At 47.6% G+C, this 20,311-nt stretch overlaps 1 protein-coding gene across 17 annotated transcripts in view; it reads left to right on the forward strand.

Annotated features, from left to right (window-relative positions):
* LOC119797502 (EMILIN-1-like) overlaps positions 1-20,311 on the forward strand; it is a 38,659-nt gene that overhangs the window by 13,851 nt on the left and 4,497 nt on the right. The window contains exons 2-14 of one of the 17 annotated variants that reach the window (XM_038306592.1): positions 4,776-4,901; positions 4,980-5,161; positions 5,434-5,645; positions 8,791-8,964; positions 9,050-10,334; positions 10,404-10,622; positions 10,692-11,014; positions 12,722-13,073; positions 14,562-14,795; positions 14,880-15,128; positions 18,656-18,841; positions 19,810-19,917; positions 20,138-20,272. In XM_038306592.1, coding sequence (XP_038162520.1) covers positions 4,776-4,901; positions 4,980-5,161; positions 5,434-5,645; positions 8,791-8,964; positions 9,050-10,334; positions 10,404-10,622; positions 10,692-11,014; positions 12,722-13,073; positions 14,562-14,795; positions 14,880-15,128; positions 18,656-18,841; positions 19,810-19,917; positions 20,138-20,272 — 3,785 coding nt within the window. Of the gene's footprint in view, positions 1-4,775; positions 4,902-4,979; positions 5,162-5,433; positions 5,646-8,790; positions 8,965-9,049; positions 10,335-10,403; positions 11,015-12,721; positions 13,074-14,561; positions 14,796-14,879; positions 15,129-18,655; positions 18,842-19,809; positions 19,918-20,137; positions 20,273-20,311 lie in introns of all 17 variants that reach the window. The other 16 variants (XM_038306590.1, XM_038306595.1, XM_038306591.1 and 13 more) reach the window with 16 other exon arrangements.

Raw genomic sequence — 20,311 nt, forward strand, 5'->3', positions numbered from 1 at the left:
ACCTAGGCATGCAGACTGTTTTTACAAACATTTGTGAAAGAATGGGTCGCTCTCAGGAGCTCAGTGAATTCCAGCGTGGAACTGTGATAGGATGCCACCTGTGCAACAAATCCAGTCGTGAAATTTCCTCGCTCCTAAATATTCCACAGTCAACTGTCAGCTGTATTATAAGAAAATGGAAGTGTTTGGGAACGACAGCAACTCAGCCACGAAGAGGTAGGCCACGTAAACTGACGGAGCGGGGTCAGCGGATGCTGACGCGCATAGTGCGAAGAGGTCGCCAACTTTCTGCAGAGTCAATCACTACAGACCTCCAAACTTCATGTGGCCTTCAGATTAGCTCAAGAACAGTGCGCAGAGAGCTTCATGGAATGGGTTTCCATGGTCGAGCAGCTGCATCCAAGCCATACATCACCAAGTGCAATGCAAAGCGTCGGATGCGGTGGTGTAAAGCACGCCGCCACTGGACTCTAGAGCAGTGGAGACGCGTTCTCTGGAGTGACGAATCGCGCTTCTCCATCTGGCAATCTGATGGACGGGTCTGGGTTTGGCGGTTGCCAGGAGAACGGTACTTGTCTGACTGCATTGTGCCAAGTGTAAAGTTTGGTGGAGGGGGGATTATGGTGTGAGGTTGTTTTTCAGGAGCTGGGCTTGGCCCCTTAGTTCCAGTGAAAGGAACTCTGAATGCTTCAGCATACCAAGACATTTTGGACAATTCCATGCTCCCAACTTTGTGGGAACAGTTTGGAGCTGGCCCCTTCCTCTTCCAACATGACTGTGCACCAGTGCACAAAGCAAGGTCCATAAAGACATGGATGACAGAGTCTGGTGTGGATGAACTTGACTGGCCTGCACAGAGTCCTGACCTCAACCCGATAGAACACCTTTGGGATGAATTAGAGCGGAGACTGAGAGCCAGGCCTTCTCGTCCAACATCAGTGTGCGACCTCACAAATGCGCTTCTGGAAGAATGGTCAAAAATTCCCATAAACACACTCCTAAACCTTGTGTACAGCCTTCCCAGAAGAGTTGAAGCTGTTCTAGCTGCAAAGGGTGGACCGACGTCATATTGAACCCTATGGATTAGGAACGGGATGTCACTTAAGCTCATATGTGAGTCAAGGCAGGTGAGCAAATACTTTTGGCAATATAGTGTATGTTATCATATTCATTGTACTTATTTTAATGTATGAAATTGTATGCATGTTTATGTCTTGTTTGTTTTAGGAGATTATGAATTGGATGAAGCATTTTGCTAAATATAATATTTGATATTGTACATTTGTTAAATGCACTTTGCCATTTAAACACAATCAATCAATGAAGATTATTCAGTAGTTTAAATGCCTCTAAACAGTTTTGCCCTTTCTCATCTCTCACTGCTCCTCCTTCTCGGTTCTTCAGATCAGCAACCAGCTGCTGATGAACTTGGGGGAGGTCGGGGGTTGGGAGCCGGTCTTTGCCTTCTCAGAACCCATTTCTGCTGCAAATTTAAAAAGCCGCTTCATCAGACATTTCTAAACCTGCTTCTCAGACCCACCGTTGTTATGGTAACTACTATGAGGCATTAATCTGTTTCCTTTCTTTCTTCACAATAGTATACTTTATGTTGCTTCAATTATTGTCTTATTTGTTCTTAATTTGACTGTTTTAATTTATGTTATTACGCATCCAACTTGTTTAGCTCTGGATGTTCTTAAAGTGCTTTATAAATAAGTTAATAAATCATGTTGGCCAACCTTGGTGAAGCACGGTGGAGGTGGCATTATGCTGTGGGGATCAGTAACAGGAGGAAGCAAATGACAGCATGGGGGCTGAGATATGTGGATTCTTCTAAACCATGTGGACTGAGGCACCAGCCCATTTCCAGCATCTCTGAGCTAAGGCAGCCTGTAGGACTGAGAGGAGCAACCAGAACCTGGACCACAATCCTACCCAAAATCCCAGGAAAGCCTGTTTATCTGCAGATAGGACCGAGGCAAGTGGGAGCCCAGCCAAAGGCAGGACCAGCCTTCTGAATACCGAGGAACATGTCAGGTTTACATTCTTACTGTTGAAAACAAAAGAGTTTTTTGGTCGTTTCATTCAATCCTACAGTTGTAGGTTTCTGTGAGATTTCGCCTTCTGAGTAGAAAAGTAACCATCTCCTGCAGCAGTCCCGTACCGTCTCCTCATCCAGAACCTCCCTCTGCCTCCTGCTCCCTATGGAACCACTGGCTGTTGTGACCGGCAGCACATGCGGAAAATTCCTCAACACAATCGATCTGAACCGCGTCACACAGAGACCCATTCATCACTGAAGTGGTGACATCAGCTGATAGCTTCATGTGATTTGAAGCCATCAGCTCACAGGAACAATGAGAAGGTTTCTTCTTGTCCAGACCTTCAGGTTGTTGGTTTCAGAACAAGGGCTGGAGCTTAAACAGGCGAAAACCAGTCATCCAGCTCCTCACAGCAACCACTGGAAGTTTGGCCCAATCTTGCTGGCAGGACCAATGTGTCTGGGTCAGGTTTGAAGGCCGCCTTGCTTATACACATCTGATGCTACCTGTGATGAACCCTCCAGAACTCGGACATTGTTGTCCTTTAACCACTTTGTGACTAATCATACACTTTGTGACTACATAGTTAGCGTGGCTACCACTGCCCCTACATAGTTAGCGTGGCTACCACTGCCCCTACATAGTTAGCGTGGCTACCACTGCCCCTACATAGTTAGCGTGGCTACCACTGCCTCTACATAGTTAGCGTGGCTACCACTGCCCCTACATAGTTAGCGTGGCTATCACTGCCCCTACATAGTTAGCATGGCTATCACTGCCCCTACATAGTTAGCGTGGCTATCACTGCCCCTACATAGTTAGCGTGGCTATCACTGCCCCTACATAGTTAGCGTGGCTATCACTGCCCCTACATAGTTAGCATGGCTATCACTGCCCCTACATAGGTAGCGTGGCTGTCACTGCCCCTACATAGTTAGCGTGGCTATCACTGCCCCTACATAGTTAGCATGGCTACCACTGCCCCTACATAGTTAGCATGGCTATCACTGCCCCTACATAGTTAGCGTGGCTACCACTGCCCCTACATAGTTAGCATGGCTGTCACTGCCCCTACAGAGTTAGCGTGGCTATCACTGCCCCTACATAGTTAGTGTGGCTACCACTGCCCCTACATAGTTAGCGTGGCTACCACTGCCCCTACATAGTTAGCATGGCTATCACTGCCCCTACATAAGTAGCGTGGCTGTCACTGCCCCTACATAGTTAGCATGGCTACCACTGCCCCTACATAGTTAGCATGGCTACCACTGCCCCTACATAGTTAGCGTGGCTATCACTGCCCCTACATAGTTAGCATGGCTATCACTGCCCCTACATAGTTAGCATGGCTATCACTGCCTCTACATAGTTAGCACGGCTTCCACTGCCCCTACATAGTTAGCGTGGCTACCACTGCCCCTACATAGTTAGCATGGCTATCACTGCCCCTACATAGGTAGCGTGGCTGTCACTGCCCCTACATAGTTAGCATGGCTACCACTGCCCCTACATAGTTAGCATGGCTACCACTGCCCCTACATAGTTAGCGTGGCTATCACTGCCCCTACATAGTTAGCATGGCTATCACTGCCCCTACATAGTTAGCATGGCTATCACTGCCTCTACATAGTTAGCATGGCTATCACTGCCCCTACATAGTTAGCATGGCTATCACTGCCCCTACATAGTTAGCATGGCTAGCACTGCCCCTACATAGTTAGCATGGCTATCACTGCCCCTACATAGTTAGCATGGCTATCACTGCCCCTACATAGTTAGGGACTCATTTCCCACTGGGATCAGCTTCATAGTCATGGTAGGACACTCCTTGAGTTAATTCATTTTGCTCAGGCTACTCTTAAGCCCACATCCCACCAAATGTTGAAAGAGCGATATTATTGCCATTACTGTTAATATATAGTAGACATTTTACACAGTAATAAAAAGGTATGGGGGGATGGTCATTTAAGGAGGATGCTATCCCCCTCAAATGGTAAATGTCCTGTACTTATATAGTGCCTTTTTTCAAGTTAGGTAACTTGACCAAAGCACTTTACACCACATTCATTCACTCATTCACACACACACTGATGTTGGCAAGCTACATTGTAGCCACAGCTGCCCTGGGGCTCACTGACAGAAGCGGGGCTGCCGTACACTGGCGCCACTGGGCCCTCTGACCACCATCAGTAGACAATGCAGGTGTAGTGTCTTGCCCAAGGACACAACGACAATGAAAATCAGAGCCAGGGCTTGAACCGTCAATCCTTCGATTTCAGGGCAAACTCCTACATCCAACGCCACTGTCGCCCCAACTTGAGTACTTGTCCAACTTTTTCTCCAGATAGCTTGTTGGTTTATTTCCGGTTTTCCATGAAGGCAGAGAGTGAAGTACAGGATTAGAGGTGTTGAAAACAGAAGTGGTCGTTAGACAGATGTCTGGTACCTTTTGGACAAAGCGGTTAAAAAATGGTGCCATAGAAAAGACTAGATAGATGGATGGATGATGGATGGATGGATGGATGGATGGATGGATGGATGGATGGATGGATGGATGGATGATGGATGGATGGATGGATGGATGGATGGATGGATGGATGATGGATGGATGGATGGATGGATGGATGGATGGATGGATGTGCCTCTGCTGTCATAGGAACTTTGGACTTTAGGTACCAGAGACCCACTTAAAGCGACCTCCTCTCTAACTGTGGACGTTTGTTTCTCATGAAGGAACTGGTGTGCGTTTGTCCTCACAAAGACAGTGAGCTGTGTGGTGGAGGATGGAGTAGAAACCTACGTCAAGCCGGATTACCATCCATGCAACTGGGGCAGTGGACAGTGCAGCCGGGTCGTGGTGTGAGTTAATATTGACCCATTTCTACCTGAAACTCGCAGAACTGTTAGACTGAGCCTCCATGTTTGGTGCCTCTGCAGCTACCGGACCTACATGAGGCCGCGCTATAAAGTGGCCTACAAAACCGTCACAGAGATGGATTGGAAGTGTTGCCACGGTTACAGTGGACAGGACTGCACCATTGGCCCAGCCGGTGGAGCAGGAGCCCATGTGTCCAATGGAGCGGGGACAGGAAGCAGTTTAGGACCCGGACAGAATGGAGGTAAAATTTAAAGCCGTTTGCTGAAAATCTGCAGATGTTTTAACCCTCCTAAGGTCTAGTTTTTCATATTCCTCATGTTTCATTGACTTCCACTAGGTGGCAACAGTTTCACTGTAGTTGGTATGCGCATACAAAAGAAGAAAAACAACTTTTCTTCTATTATGAGGCCGTTTAATCATTGAGGGATTTAAACTGATCCCTTAGAAACGTTTCTAATTTATATTATTTATGCTAATGGATCCATCGTACTTGAACCTTTCCTTCCCGTCCAGGTCGGCAGGACCGCCAGGAAATAAGGGAGTTGGAGGAAAAGATCCGGAGGTTGACGGTGAAGCTGCAGGACTTCCAGTCCACCATGGATGAACGCTTCCAGCAGGAGCCTTCAAAGCCAGGGAAACACCCGGCAGACGCTGCTCCGCCGGAGATGAAAGAGACGATCCACAGCATTCAGACCAAGCTGGACCAACTGGACAACCGCACCAAGGTGACTCCGACTCCTGCGGGGTCCCACTGCACGGCAGAGGAGAATTTGTTTAAATTAAATACTTTGACAGAATCCCCACCTGGAAGGACATCGTTCCAACAGGTTGATGCTGGTGCTTCTTGCCCTTTGGGTCTTTGTCAGCTACTGTTGCTTCTGGCTGGACCTTAGTGGCCTCGCCATGTCTTTGTCCAAATACGTCGTCTCCTTTTCTTTTTAGGGCTTTCAGCCCAAATTACCCAAATTATCAAGGCAGTGCGTTTCACTCTAGGGAGATTCCTATTCCTCTTCTACTGGTTTGGCTTCTGGATAGACCAGTCCGAGTAGCGAGTCCCACCTGGTTTCTAGACGTATAGTGTGAGCAGGTAGATCGCATCAGAGCGTCAGGCCGCACAGTGTGAGGACATGCATTGCGAGCTGTGAACTCACACTGTGCGATGTAGCTGCATGCAACGATTGGAAAAATCACAGAGTATGCCCGGGTTACCAGGGTAGAACCTATTGTTCAGTCCTGAGTAGAACCTAGTGCAGGATAGATAGGATGGATAGAACCTTGAGTAGAACATATGCTAGAACATTTGGTAGATTCTTGGTTAGAATGAAGAATAGAACCTCAGATAGAACAGAGTCCAGCTCTTTGAGAAAAGCCTACGTTAAAACATAATTTAGAACCTTGCATTGGACTTTTAATAGAATCTGGAGCAGAACATATTCTGTAACCTGGGTGTTGTGGAATAATATATGTATATTCCTGTAGATAATGAATAAATGATTAACTAGAACTGGAGTTGTAGTTAATTATTTAACTTATTCAAAATCTGAGGTAAAATCATTTTGGTGTTCTTAGTTGAAAACCTGTAGCTCTAATCTGCTCACTTACCAGGGTTTTGTGCCTTTCACCTCTGAGTGGCTCCTGGGTCGGCTGTTAAAATCCAGTTATTCCCACCAATGTAGTGACTTTGGCTAGGCTATCTGCAGAGCTTTTAATAATAAAATAACTATTTATCTCTGTTTATTCAAACTGTCACCAAAAGGAGGGTGGATCTAACCTGAGTGATAAACCATTCGTATATGAAACACAAACAACTGCAAGTTCAAACAATGATGTCTTTATTCAAATAATTCAGGATTGTAGAAATCTAACATCTATGCAAAACACTAAACGCTATTAGAAAATAAACACAAGGTAGACTAAAGGACTAGTTTTGAAAGAAAGAGAAAAACAAGGTTCCTAGAGGCTGTTGAGGTAATTTTTAAAGGTTATTCAGGGAGAACCAAGGTCAATACATTCATTAATGTCCGTTCCAGATAGCAGCAGATACAAATGCAATGATAAATACGTTAAAACAATGTAACTTCATTCAGCTTGTGATGACTTCTTTACAAAGGCATTAAAAATGCAGCATTGTGGCTCCTCAGTAAAACTCATTCAGCAAAGCTAGTTCGATAAAGGGGTGGAAGGATTCTTAGGCTACGTTCAAACTGCAGGCCTTGATGCTCAATTCCGATTTTTTTTCGAAATCCGATTTTTTTTGCGTTGCCGTTCATATTTCCAAATATATGCGACTTGTATGTGATCTCCTGTGTGAACTGCAGTCATACAACCTAAGGGTCCCGCATGCGCAGTAGAGGACGCAATGACGTCACAGGTCAGGGTGCTCTGAGTTTACGGAAATAAACATGGCTGGTAGCGCCGGCGCACATCTATCGGTCTTTTCCAACCATAAAAACTCAATCTTTTCAGTTTGGTTAAACATAAATACTGCTCTCCGCATTATCATCCGCCATGGTTGTTGTTTTTCTTGCTGCTTCTGTGTAGCAAGACCCAGAATAGTGACCTTTGTCGAGTATTGATAGCGTTCAGGTTGGATAAATCCGACCTGGCCGTTCAGACACAGGTCGCATTTGAAAAGATTAGATTCGTATCGGATTCAGGACCACAGAGCCAAGCGGCCTGGGTCATATTGGAAGAAATCGGATCTGTGTTGATCAGACTGCCATGAAAAGATCCGATTTAGGTCGCATATGGGCAAAAAAATCGGATTTGGGTGACTTCAGGCTGCGGCGTGAACGTAGCCTTTGATGCACCGTCAACAAGGCAGATTAAGATGGAGGTCCACTACCATGTGGTCTGGAGTGGGGTTGCAACAGGCTGGAAACTACCGGATGGTGATCACATGACTAAAGGGGAAGGTTGGACTTCAATGGGCGTAACTTAAATTACAAAATGGCTGCTCCTAACATGTGGTTGCATACGGTTCAAAAGCAAACAGACCCTCAGCTAGTCTACTACACTAACCTTAGAACAAAGCGGAAAACAAGAAAATCAAGATGGTAAAAAAGAAAACACTCAACTCATTCACACCACATCAGAAATCAGAGCTCTTTGTACCTTTCAGTTTAAACATCAGCACAGAGAATCCAAAGTTCAAATAAATGCTTTAAAACTAACAGCTCGCCCAAGCTTAGCACCTAATTTAAAGCATCAGACGGAATAACAGAAGGTTTTACTGTGAGACGTCAGCAGTCCGGGTGAAGCAGAAGGAAGTTCAGCTTCGGTTTGTAGCTCCACCCAAGTCTGTCCAAAGCAGGTCGATTGGCTATCGAACGAGGGCGTCCCCTCGCAGACACACCGTTTCAACGATCTGCGGTTCCCGTCCTCAAAGGGGGAATTCCACAAACAGCATGCAGAAGGAGACGCCGTTCTTTCTCACACAACTCAGCGGGAAGGCACCATTATACCCTGCAGTCCATGAGTTTCATGGCAGAAAGCTAGTTTCAGATAGCTTCCAGGGATATCAGGCACAATTATACCCTGCAGTCTGTGGCTTTGGCGGCAGGAAAAGAGGACAGCTAATTTAGCTAGCTACCAGAGAACATCCTACGTGGAATTTGACTCTGACCTGGATGACTGAGAACCTTCAACAGAAACCTTGACTGAAGCATTATCTAGAGTTTTGGGTATAACCTAGTTGGGTGAATCCTGTGCAGACTTCTCTGTAGATCCGATACTAGTAATGGTTGTGGATAATCTCTGGTAGAACCTTTAATAGAGCCTCGTTGCAGGGAGCTGATCCTCTCTGTCCTGCAGATGTTCTTCCTGCAGCACATTTCCTCACTGCTTCTTCTGATCTTGTCTCTCCATCAGGCTCACGATAAAACTCTGGTTAGCATCAACAACCACCTGGTCAACGGGAAGGAGAAAGAGCTGGAAGGAGATCATTCAGGTGGAGCTCTGAATGGAGAGAAGCTGAACTCCCTGAAGGAGAACATCCTGAAGGAGCTGGAGAGCAGGGTGCTGCTGTCCTGCTCAACATGCCAGGTAAATCCTGGTCCTCTGAAGAGTGTTTTATATGAAGAAGGTTAAATTAAGGTTTTATATGAAGAGTTTTTCCTGCTGTTGTCAGGTCGGCGTGGAGGATCTGCGGCGACAGCAGGAGGAAGACCGGGAGAGGATCCGAGCTCTGGAGAAGCAGCTGAATGCTGCAGATGTTCGGTACCGACAGGACCTAGCAAGGCTTCAACAGGAGGTGCAACGCTCGCAGAGATGCTGTAGCTCCATCGATGACCTCCAACGTCGTGTCAGTGATGCAGAGAACAAAATCAGTGTATCGTCTGAGAATTTATACAATCTCCTCAACAGTCTGGACTCCAGTAGAACAGACGGAACAAGCAATGGGGGGGAATCGAAAGGAGGGGAACCGGCTGTGGGTGAAGGTACCAGAGATGGTGGGGTGAAGAATCTACTGAAGGACCTGGAGCTTCACATCAACACTGGCGTACAGCAAACTGAGAAGAACTGCTCTTACTTAGAAAAAGACATGAAGGACTACGTCCACAAACAGGTGGACGACCTGAGGACGGTTTTATTGGATCGCTTCGACGACCGGACTTTCAGAATCCAAGATGTGGAGTTGGAGGTTGAGCAGGTGCAGAAAGAGATGTCTGACCACAATGAGCGGCTCTCTGAGTTGGAGAACAGAACCTCTGCGACGAGTCGCAGGATAGAGGAGTGTGGCTGTGGAGGTTCTAACGGTGGGGGAGGCCAAGGAGGAGGTGGGGGAGGTGTCACTGGATCTGGTGGTTCTGGTGGAACTGGGGGAGGTGTCACTGGATCTGGTGGAACTGGAGGAGGTACCACTGGATCTGGTGGAACTGGGGGAGGTACCACTGAATCTGGTGGAACTGGGGGAGGTGTGACTGGATCTGGTGGAACTGGGGGAGGTGTCACTGGATCTGGTGGAACTGGGGGAGGTACCACTGGATCTGGTGGAACTGGGGGAGGTGTCACTGGATATGGTGGAACTGGGGGAGGTGTCACTGGATATGGTGGATCTGGTGGAACTGGGGGAGGTGTGACTGGATCTGGTGGAACTGGGGGAGGTGTCACTGGATCTGGTGGAACTGGGGGAGGTGTGACTGGATCTGGTGGAACTGGGGGAGGTGTGACTGGATCTGGTGGAACTGGGGGAGGTGTCACTGGATCTGGTGGTTCTGGTGGAACTGGGGGAGGTGTCACTGGATCTGGTGGAACTGGAGGAGGTACCACTGGATCTGGTGGAACTGGGGGAGGTACCACTGAATCTGGTGGAACTGGGGGAGGTGTGACTGGATCTGGTGGAACTGGGGGAGGTGTCACTGGATCTGGTGGAACTGGGGGAGGTACCACTGGATCTGGTGGAACTGGGGGAGGTGTCACTGGATATGGTGGAACTGGGGGAGGTGTCACTGGATATGGTGGATCTGGTGGAACTGGGGGAGGTGTGACTGGATCTGGTGGAACTGGGGGAGGTGTCACTGGATCTGGTGGAACTGGGGGAGGTGTGACTGGATCTGGTGGAACTGGGGGAGGTGTGACTGGATCTGGTGGAACTGGGGGAGGTGTCACTGGATCTGGTGGAACTGGGGGAGGTGTGACTGGATCTGGTGGAACTGGGGGAGGTGTCACTGGATCTGGTGGATCTGGTGGAACTGGGGGAGGTGTCACTGGATCTGGTGGATCTGGTGGAACTGGGGGAGGTGTGACTGGATCTGGTGGAACTGGGGGAGGTGTGACTGGACCAGGTGGAACTGGGGGAGGTGTCACTGGATCTGGTGGATCTGGTGGAACTGGGGGAGGTGTCACTGGATCTGGTGGAACTGGGGGAGGTGTCACTGGATCTGGTGGAGCAGGAGAATCTGAAGGAGGTGTCAACGGAACACATGGAGAAGCAGGAGGAGATGGAGGTAAAAGAGGAGAATTACCCAAAGAGAGAGACACTATGACCAAGAAATCTCTGGAGTGGAGAGTTATCGCCAACGAGGGTCAGATTCGACACTTCAACACTCGGCTGAAGGACCTGTCGGTGTCTGGAGACTCTCTGCACGATAGGGTGAGTTCAGACCACCTCTGCCTGTGTCTTAGAAATAGGACTGAAACCCGATACCTACACATTTTTTTCTGAAATTACATTAAATTTAAACGTAGGTCAGAAGTTTCCTGTTTAGGACAACTTCTCTGGTTTTAGACCAAAAAGGATTCAGCTCCTTACATTCACAGCTGATGCAGCTAATAGCAGGTTATTCCAGGACATTAGCATTAAATGGAAGCTTGGAGGCACCTCTAGATTAAATCCTGATTAGGTTAGGCTCAGGTCTGTTTGGTTGCCTAACAACAGACGTCTTTAGAGCAAAGTTCTGAGTCACATGACTCATTCTGGCCATCATCTAGTTTAAACATCAGAAAAACAGTAACTGTGAAACGTGAGGATAATCTGTCATGAAATCCTGCTATTGAAAGCTAATTCCACTTTGTAGTCTCCTTTTATTTGTGCATCCATAGCGGAATAAAAGTCAGGCATCCTGAGAATTAGCTCTGGAAGTTTGCTAACTGTCAATACAAAATTAAAAATCAGATCAATCAGTTGGTCCCATGTAACCTGTGAAACATTCTCGTCAGTCTGACGATTTACTTGGAAATCCGTTGAGAGTTCACTGGATTGAGAGCGCCTAAAGTCATAGAATAGGGTTAGCATCCATTGATGTGTATTGTCTCTGACAGCAGCTTGGTCTGACCCAAGATGGACGTTGTGTTGGTACGCCTCTCACCCAACAATGTGGGTTCTATCTATGTCTATCGTAGCCACAGCTGACTCGGGGCACGCTGACCCTCAGGCTCCAGCAGACCCTCTGATCACCATCAGCAGGCAGTAAAGGCCGCCACTAGAAGAGACTGTTGAAGTTCCTAAGGCTTCTCTGTAAAAAAAAACAACAAAAAAACCCACAAAATTTCAAGAAAACACATGTTTTTCTTGAAATCTGAAACAGATGTTCAAAAACCTTCTAGAAAATAGAAGAATGAATATCATCAGGGCATCAAGGCTTAAAAATTTAAAAACCAGAACATGTAGGTACATGATGTACAGGATGATAAACTGAGATAGAATCCAGGACATGCACTGCAAAAATGACATTAAGATTAGTCAAAAAAATTCTATAGATAAGTGTATTTACCCTTAATTTGAGTAAATACACCTTAATATGAGATGACCTGCCAATGGAATGGATATGTTTGTACGGTGGCCCTCAAGTGCAAACTGCAACTACAAATCTAAAAGCGCAACTACATTAAGGAAAACAAAATTACATGAACCTACCGGAAAAGGTAGGTACCAGTGGGAAACATGAGACATCGCTGATTGGAAGACGGCGCCGTTTGACCCTTGAACCGGAAGTTGCGTCGTCTGAACAGTCCAGCTTCTTTTAAGTGTGTCTTCAGTGTACGCAAACTAACTGAATTTTCGTGATTAGTCTTGAGCATATCCAGTATCACCTCGTACGTATGTCCTGATTCAAAATATTCCTGGATAACGGCAGCTATGTTTGGGGCGCCGACAATATCCATGTTTTCAAAAGCCGCAGCAGGCAGAATGACTTCCGGTTCAAGGGTCAAACGGCGCCGTCGTCCAATCAGCGATGTCTCATGTTTTGTCTGTGTTTTATGCCATTTAGTGATATTTCATAGTAAATCCTGAGTTGTGGTCGGCTGATGTGAGGAACTGCTCTGGCGCTTGGATCATAACATACAAATGACTGTCCAGGTTCTGGACCTGAGCCATGACGTCAGAGCCATCAAGTCTCTGACCGGAGACAACGGGGAGAACTTCAACCGCATCGTGATGGAGGTGGAGCTGCTGGGGCAGGACTGTGAGCTCTGTGGGAAGGTGGAGGAGGAGCTGCGAAGGCTGAGGAACGAGTCCCAAGACCTGAGCAGGATCCAGGAGGATCTGCAGAACATGCAGAACCAGATCCGCTCCATCCAGACCAGACTGGACTCGGAAGGAGGTGGCTGCGACCGGACCTGCTCGCTGCTGCAGGACGAGGTTCGTGTGCTGCGAGCCGAAGTGAAAAGGTGCAGCGAGCGATGCGGGACGGGTTCTGATAGCTTCACAGGTCAGATCCAGCTTCACCCTTTTACCTCTTCTGTCATCATCTCCCAAGTTCTGTTTCAGGTTCTACAGGGAACCAAAACGCACGGAGCATTTATTGAACAGATTTAGGACCTTCTGAGCTCAGTAACGTTAGCCCGTCCGCGGCATCCAGGGCTAACGTTAGCCCGTCCGCGGCATCCAGGGCTAACGTTAGCTCGTCCGCGGCATCCAGGGCTAACGTTAGCCCGTCCGCGGCATCCAGGGCTAACGTTAGCCCGTCCGCGGCATCCAGGGCTAACAATAGCCCGTCCGCGGCATCCAGGGCTATGTTAGCCCGTCCGCGGCATCCAGGGCTAACGTTAGCCCGTCTGCGGCATCCAGGGCTAACGTTAGCCCTTCCGCGGCATCCAGGGCTAACGTTAGCCCGTCCAGGGTATCCAGGGCTAACGTTAGCCCTTCCGCGGCATCCAGGGCTAACGTTAGCCCGTCCGCGGCATCCAGGGCTAACGTTAGCCCGTCCGCGGCATCCAGGGCTAACGTAAGCCGGTCTGCGGCAGCCGTCTTTCTGCATAGCCATGTGTGAAGTAGAGACTGACATTTTTTCGGGAATCCCACGGGTCACGGGATTCCCGTGGGATTCCCGTGGGATTCCCGTGGGATGGGAGTCAGTATTAGTAACAATCACGGGATTGGGACGGTACAGGATTAAACATTAACGGGAGCAGACGGGAGCGGGAGCAACCCAATAGTAACTTCCGCTCTGAGTTTTTCACCCGCGCTCAAAAACAACAAGAATGGGAGTGGTGCAGGAGCGGGAGTCATTCTGAATGGGAGCGGGGTGGGAGTGGGAGTAATTTCACCAGGAGTGGGACGGGACAGGATTTAGATTTCTACTCTGGTCCGGGATCGGGACGGGACACCATTTTTTTCTGTGGGAGTGGGACGGGACAGGAGTGAAAATCCACTCCCGTGTCAGTCTCTAGTGTGAAGTACCGCTGGCACTGATAGTGATTTTTTCTGTTTTATATGGCAAAATAAAACATTCATTTGATTTGTGTTTATCTGACTGTGTTCATTATTATTCCTCCACTAAATGGAAAAAGTCAGAATTTATTATTATCTAGAGACTATTAATAACAGGAGGTGAAATGCAGCTCCAGACGAGCTGAGCGTGTGGTGATGTCATCAGTACGCTTCTGTTCCAGTTTACCCAGATTATTCTGCGTGCTCCCGTTTTCCCCGGGTCCAGACCTTCCTTGGTTCTTCTCAAGAACATACTTGGCGAGAACACGAGTCTGTACTCGCGTTCTAGTGAATTGAGAAATGGCCTTGGTCTTTTTCCAGATATTAGCTACATAAAAACGTTGTTTAGTCATTCCTTTTCAATTCTAAACTTCTGTAATTCATTCTAAATATTTGTAGTTAATTCTAAATGTTAACTTTGACGGCATGTTGATAAATGTCTGAATGAACCTATTGGAACCTGACAGGAAGTATTTGTCTCCTACAGGTGATGGTTCCACTGGTACCAGTGACCCTGGTTCTGGTGGATTTGGCCCCAGCTTGGATGCAGAGAAGCCTTTAGATGGTCACAGCGTGATCGGAGGATCCTTCAACAACAACCAGCTGAAGTCCCTGCAGGGCGAGCTCACCGAGGTCGTCTTCGCCTTCAGCTCCATCAACGACACCCTGAAGGGTCTGGAACACACGGTGCAGAAACATAGCAGCGTCATAACGGACCTGGGTGAGCTCAGAAACGCCGTCCCTCTGCTCTCATCCGGCAGCTTCCACGCCAGCTTCATGTCTCTCCGTCTCTGAACTCTGACAGGAAACACCAAGGATAAGATCATCTCTGAGCTGGACAAGATGCAGCAAGAGGTGACGGAACACATCCAGGAGAGCCTGGGAAACCTGGACAGGATGGACCGGGATTTCCGGCGCTTCGAGAACATGATGGTGGTAGAGATGGGGGAATGTAGGAGGTCCGGAGAAGGACTGGAGAAGAGACTGTCCAAGATGGAAGGAGTGTGTGGAAGGCTGGACGGCGTCTCTGAATCCATCAATAAGGTTAAAGAAGGTGTGTTTGACTGATCAGGCTTCGTTAGGCAAATATCTCCTCATGGTGACGTAATCGTTGCTTTAGTCCAGCATTCAACACTGTTGATGACTCCATTTTATTGAAACAGGAGAAAAACTGGGTGAGCCTTTCTGGGACAGAACAGGACTTTTTTAAGGAGAGGGACATTTCTGTCCGTAGGTAACTTTACAACAGAGACCACAAAAATCGCATGTGGCGTTCCCCAAGGGTCCATCGTAGGACCCTTTCTCCGAAACACGGTTGTACATTACAATGTCACCAGGTGACTATGAACCAGAGCATGTGAGCGGAGCGGAGTGTGGAGCGAGCGGTGGAGCGGAGCGTAAGAAACATGGTGGAGCGCAGAGCGGTGTTCAATTCCCAGGCCGGAGCGAGGATTTCGCTCCAGTTCGCTCCAACTTTATTAAAATTCATGTTTGACTTAAAACCTGGGCCAATGCCTATGCTGTAGTCTGTGCTTATGATCTGTGATCTGCTATAGTCTATGTTTCAACTTTACCACGGAAACGCTGAGGCGAGGATTGCATATAGTTTGATAAAAAGTGGGATAAAATATCATAAAAACATTCACTAACTATACTGAACGATACAGAGGGGGCTTACGTAAAGTGATCGATGTTGTAAGAGCCTGTTTTTGACAATGGATCGCATACATGCACTGTACGCTATTATCTGATTTGCAAAGGGATGCAAAGCAACTTTTTTGATGTGGTCTAATAAAATAAATGAATAATTAAACCAGGGTCAACATGAATGGAGCGAGGTGTTACATTCAGAGCAGGGAAACAGTGCGATAATTTAACAGCCAGTTAAATGAGACAATCCACATGTATCGGTCATATTATTAGATGAAACGTTGTGTGTCGCAGAGCAATGGCATCATTACAGGAAGGAAAAATGTCAGAAAATGAAAGTGAGCGCGGAGCGGATTTTGAATGGAGCGGATTTGCAGAAGAGCGTCCTGCTGCAACTTTCAGTGGCGGAGCAAATGAGCGAACGTCCTCATTTGCTCAGCGGTAATTGCACGGCGCTCCGTTCACATGCTCTGCTACGAACCCATTCAGATCTGGATAAATGCATAGAAGAAATTAGAAACTGGAGTCCATAGGAAGAGGTTTTAAAAGTAAATCCAACTAGAAACCATCAACCAGGGTGTAGAGATGAACTCAGACCTGAATCATCCGTCCCATTTCCACTGCCTTTTAAACCGTGCTGAGATCGGTCCAATCACGGTAACCAAGATAACTGTTGAGTGTTAATGGCACGCTCAACCGAACCGGACCGTGCCGGACACAACCGGACCGCGCTAACATGGTACTAGTTCATCAGTAGGGCTCGGCGCGGTTCAGTTCTGGCTCGTTCTCAGATAACAAAGAGCGCATGAGCAGACCGCGTCATCACCTCACAGTCAGCCTCCGTAATCAGGAAATTTCATAAAAATGCCTAGCTTCCCTAGCCTGACGTAGTCCGACTGAATTCTAGTCAGAATGAGTCTGATGCTGCTCCATAGAGCTGTGATTATGGGGCGTGTTTCGAACGAACCAGGAAAAAAAATGCCTCTGCACTCAATTGGATAGACCTACAACCAATAAGAGCAACGGAGTGCGTGGCGTATGTTAAGCCACGCATAGTTGTTGTTAACAAAAATCAAAGCGTGCAGTTGCACGCCTAGAATAAGAAGATGAGCCTTGATGGCGTTTCTCTGTTCCTCTTTTAAAATTAATTTGCTGTCGATATCTTCTAGAACAGACCTAATAGCAGAATCTACTCACCCAAACTCTCCAGCGGCAGCCATTGTTGTTGTCACCCAAGCGCGCTTTGGTGACGTGGTTGATTACGTTACTGTTGATCATCTGTCCATCATCGTATAAAGCCCGCCCTGACAATTTGATTGGCCCGCCAGATATTGTGCTAGCATACTCGCGCTACTATTGAGCAATGCCAGACCGAACTTCCCCACCTCAAACGTTGTGGGCGGGACTAAGTTCGGAATGGCACCCAGGCTATAGCTTCCCTACCGTGCCACACGATTTCCAGTGATGATTCTGCTCAGCAGCGTGATGAACCTCAACGTCTGTCGTTTCCTGCGTCTGGAAGCCCTGATTAGACGATCGTTTGTCGACTATATCAAGTAAATAACCATTCACCATGTAGCCTGATAATCCAGACTAAATGTGAGATTAAAGGTCTAATCTAGTCTGGCCCCGATGAATGAGACATCGGAAGATTGTTGGTGAGAACAACCCGTTGTTTTTCAAACCATGTCTGTGCCTATTGGCCAACGCTCTGACCAATGAGGAGCTGACTGCGATGTAGGAAGCGCCACAGGAAGCTGGTGGGGAAGTGGAAACAAACAGCCTGTCGGTAAAACGGTGAATCCGTCCTTCTATAAAATGAACGAGCGTAGAGCCTCTTCCTGCTCACGTTTCAACGAAAAACCCGAACCTCGTCTAACCCTTCCAAATTGATTCCCCAGCTGAGTCAAACCAGAACTGTTCAATAGTTGCTGCCATCTTCCTTGCTGTGTTTTCTCCAGCGTCGTGGAGCTTTGTCGTCACGACGCTCAAAACCCGCCCGCTTTTCATCCAATAATTCCAAACACATCTCTGCGTTGTGATTGGCCCGCCAGTTCTAGGGCCTGGGGCATTGATGGAGGCTAGACCACTGCTGGTGGGTGGGGCTAATTTACTAGGCTACAAAGGCTGCCTCCTTCGCCTGACTCTCCACAAACTTCCTGAATGTTACGGGCGCGGCCATGTTGGTTGGCTTGTTTCCCTCTAGAGAGCAGTAGTACCGTAGATCGACACTAGGAGGCGAGGAAGCGTACTTGCGTGTCGTAAGGAGCCGAGCTCGGCAGGTTTAACCGATCCAAGCTCGGCCCGGATCGGTTTGTAGAGGGTAGAGGAAATGGGGCAGTAGGCCTTAACGAAGTCACCCTTCTATCAGCTAAAGATCATCTCTAGGATAAAGGAACCAATCAGGAACTAAAAACATTTTATTGCAGCTTTGTCATCACCGCTCAGCCATAATTTAACCCCTTACTGATTTAGAGCTTTTTGGATCAAACCATGAACCACGATTAAACCCAGACTGACTGTAGGTTTACTAGAGAGGCCTAACTTCCTGACTCTAGATTTCAGGGTGGAGGAATTCATTACTCCCACATAGTGGAGAAACATACAATTAATAAACTTTACAGAAGTAGAAGCATAAAAATTAATAAAAACTAAATACATGAAAATGATCCCTTTACTTGCTAGAGTGCTTTATTGGCAATGATTGGAGGTAGAGAGGGAGCGTCTGACAGCGATGGGGAGTAAGGATCTGGGGTGACGCATCTCAGCGCCTCTGAGGGAGCTGCTCAGTTTTCCACAGAGGTGGACGGGAGCTCGGCTAACTAACAGCCTTCCACAGACCTCCTCTCATGGGAGGAGTTTATTGTTGTGGTTCTTTAACCCCCCCCCCCCCCCCCCCCCCCCCCCATGCTCTTCCTCTTTTTTCTGCAGGAATGAACCATCATGTGTCGGGTTTGTGGACGTACGTTTCTGGTCTGAACCAGTCTGTCAGCCAACATGGAGGAATCCTGAACTTTATTCAGAAGAGCCAGGACGACATCCACAGCAGGATGAAGAACCTGAACTCCAGCCTGAACCAGGTGCTGAAGCTCCAGCAGAGCTTCTCTGGCGCCACGGGTGAGATCCTTCATCTCTGCTCTTTAGTTCTGGTTCTGATGGTTCTGCTCTCCTCCTGCTTTTCAGAAGACAACTTTATTTCATCTCTTTGAACTGATGACAGGTCAGATCATGTCAGACAGTTGCTGCCCTCTGCTGGACTTTGTGTGTAACCTCACAGTGTGGCTAACCTGGACACCTTATTCTAATTAAAGGATGCAGCTATGGTTACCATGGTGACAGAAAGTAACAAGCCTTAAAACTGAAAATGAAACTGAAAGATGATGTCCCTCATCTATTAGCCCAAATATGTTAGAAAAGGCTGCAGACTCAAACCGGCGGTCCTGAAACCTAAACTTTGCTTTTCGGAACCTGAATTAATATTAATTTTATAACTTTGCATCTAAGTTTGAAGAAATTAAATTCTGTAAAAAGTGTCAGATTTTAACATTGTTTTAAAATGTCAGCATTAATACAATAGATTATAATCTAATATTAATTCACAGAAACATATGAGATATTTTTGGCATATTTAGGTTGAGGTTATATTTATTTTTATTGAAATGTATTCATAGTTCCTAAATTAACCATCCATCTATTTTCTGGCACGCTTTATGCCAAGTGGGGGCGCTGTCTACGGGCAAGAGGCAGGACACACCCTGGGGGGGTCGCCAGTCCATCACAGGGCAACACTAGAAATCTGAGATGTTTGAAATGTTCAGAGATCAGTTTCTTTTCTAAATGTTCTAACACTGCGTTTCAATTTTAAAGTTGCTTGCCATGCTTCCTAAGGCCAGAGTCTGGTTGTCATTTCAGGGTCTGCCATATTGCCTGGTTAAAACGCAGAAAATGTAATTTTGTATAATTTAAAAACAAACTTTAGTTCAATCGATCGGATCTAAGCAGACAGAAATGTTCTTCAGCTGGAGCTGCTGTTTCTTAATTTGTAAAATTTTTAACTAAATTTTTAAACAACTTTTTACCCACAGGACCCCCAGGACCTCCAGGAGAAATAGGCCTCCCTGGGGTGCAGGGCCCCCGGGGGCCCCCCGGACCTCCTGGACTAAAAGGAGAAACTGGCTTCCCAGGTTTGCCAGGTAGGAAACTTTTTAGCCACAAATGGCGGCGGGGTTCCCAGCTGTGTTAACAGCTGGAAGGACTCTTCAGATCATGAGTCCTGAACCAGGCTTGATGGATCTAACAGCTGTCCCTCTGCTTGCTTCCAGGGCCAAAAGGTGAACCAGGTATGTTCTCCTGGACCGTCGGACTCGTCCCATCAGCCAGGCAGCCATCCTCACGTCCCTCTCTTCTCCTCAGGTCCTCCTGGAGTTGATGCCCGCAGACGCAGGCTGTCCTTCTCCGCCGGCCTCACCGCCCCCAAGGAAACCGCAGGAACCGTCGTCTTCAACAAAGTCTTCGTCAACGAGGACGACATCTACGACCCGGCGACAGGTAAGCAGGTCTCAGCACGAGTCCTTGGGCGGGTCCCAC

This window comes from Cyprinodon tularosa, unplaced genomic scaffold (assembly GCF_016077235.1).
Source record: "Cyprinodon tularosa strain WSP-4 unplaced genomic scaffold, ASM1607723v1 ctg586, whole genome shotgun sequence".
Classification (NCBI taxonomy): domain Eukaryota; kingdom Metazoa; phylum Chordata; class Actinopteri; order Cyprinodontiformes; family Cyprinodontidae; genus Cyprinodon; species Cyprinodon tularosa.